The 1,127-nt window shown below is 49.0% G+C and overlaps 1 protein-coding gene across 7 annotated transcripts in view; it reads left to right on the forward strand.

Moving 5' to 3' along the window:
* Positions 1 to 1,127, forward strand: part of robo1 (roundabout, axon guidance receptor, homolog 1 (Drosophila)) — a 310,894-nt gene that overhangs the window by 299,789 nt on the left and 9,978 nt on the right. For all 7 annotated transcript variants that reach the window (XM_015038826.1, XM_015038820.1, XM_015038821.1 and 4 more), the window contains 2 exons: positions 70 to 566; positions 655 to 816. In XM_015038826.1, the coding sequence (XP_014894312.1) occupies positions 70 to 566; positions 655 to 816 (659 nt within the window). The remainder of the gene's footprint in view (positions 1 to 69; positions 567 to 654; positions 817 to 1,127) is intronic.

Consider the following 1,127-nt stretch of genomic DNA (forward strand, 5'->3'; position numbering starts at 1 on the left):
ACACACACACACAATGTTAAGAAAGTTCATGTCTAAAAAACTCAAAATGTATCTTTCCACTTACCGAAGACGCCATGGTGTGAGCCCTCCCCCGCCTCCGAGGCCCCTCTCCCCCTCACACACATATGGCTACATCAGCAGTCCCCTGGCGTTGGACACTGACGGTCTGGACGACGAGGACATACTGGAGGAAGAGGAGGAGGACGGGGATGAAACGGACGCAGAAGTGGCCAAGATGCACTACCACCACACCCACCCCCACACGCATTCTCACCACCCCCAGATGCACGCCCGGAGGTTGCTACTACGGGGCCTCGAACAAACGCCCGCGTCCAGCATGGGCGACCTGGAGAGCTCGGTGACGGGCTCCATGATCAACGGATGGGGGTCCGCCTCCGAGGAGGATAATGTCTCCTCGGGGAGGTCTAGCGCAGTCAGTTCATCAGATGGCTCCTTCTTCACAGATGCGGACTTTGCTCAGGCAGTTGCCGCCGCAGCAGAGTATTCAGGACTCAGGGTGGCAAAATACCCCAATCCCCAAGGCCAGGAAGTGGGAGGAGCTTCAGGTAAACTCAGCTACTTCTACTGGAGCTGGAGTTATTCTGAGAAACTGAACATATGCCTAAAACGCATTGGTCTGTTTTGTCTTCTCAGCACGAAAATACCAAATAAACCAGCTAGGCCACCGCCCTGGCAGCCCAGTGTCCACAGATAGTAATATGAGTATGGCAGCTATTCACAGAAGGCCTCCAAAAAAGCAAAAACAGCATCCTGCAGGACATCCGGGGAGCCAGCGGCGTGAGGCCTTTAATGAAGGTATTTGAACTTTATTTAATTATTTGATTAATCATGATCAATCGTTTCAGCCCTAATTAAAGTCCACAAATCTGACACAGTAGTCTTGCATCAGGAAGTCGGGATTTTAGTTAAAAAAGACAACTGATATAGAGCTGGACGAGAAATTAACAATATATATCACAATATCAAAAAACAATACTTCCAATAGTATTATCAACAGGTTGTTACCAGGAACAATCTGTTGGTGTAACTTGCGCAGCAGCAGATTCAGGTTTTGCCACCATGTCTCATAACTGCTTAAATGTTGCAATGGCATGTTTACATTTCAT

Source organism: Poecilia latipinna, unplaced genomic scaffold, assembly GCF_001443285.1.
Source record: "Poecilia latipinna isolate Pla-1442-1.1 unplaced genomic scaffold, P_latipinna-1.0 Scaffold454, whole genome shotgun sequence".
NCBI lineage: Eukaryota > Metazoa > Chordata > Actinopteri > Cyprinodontiformes > Poeciliidae > Poecilia > Poecilia latipinna.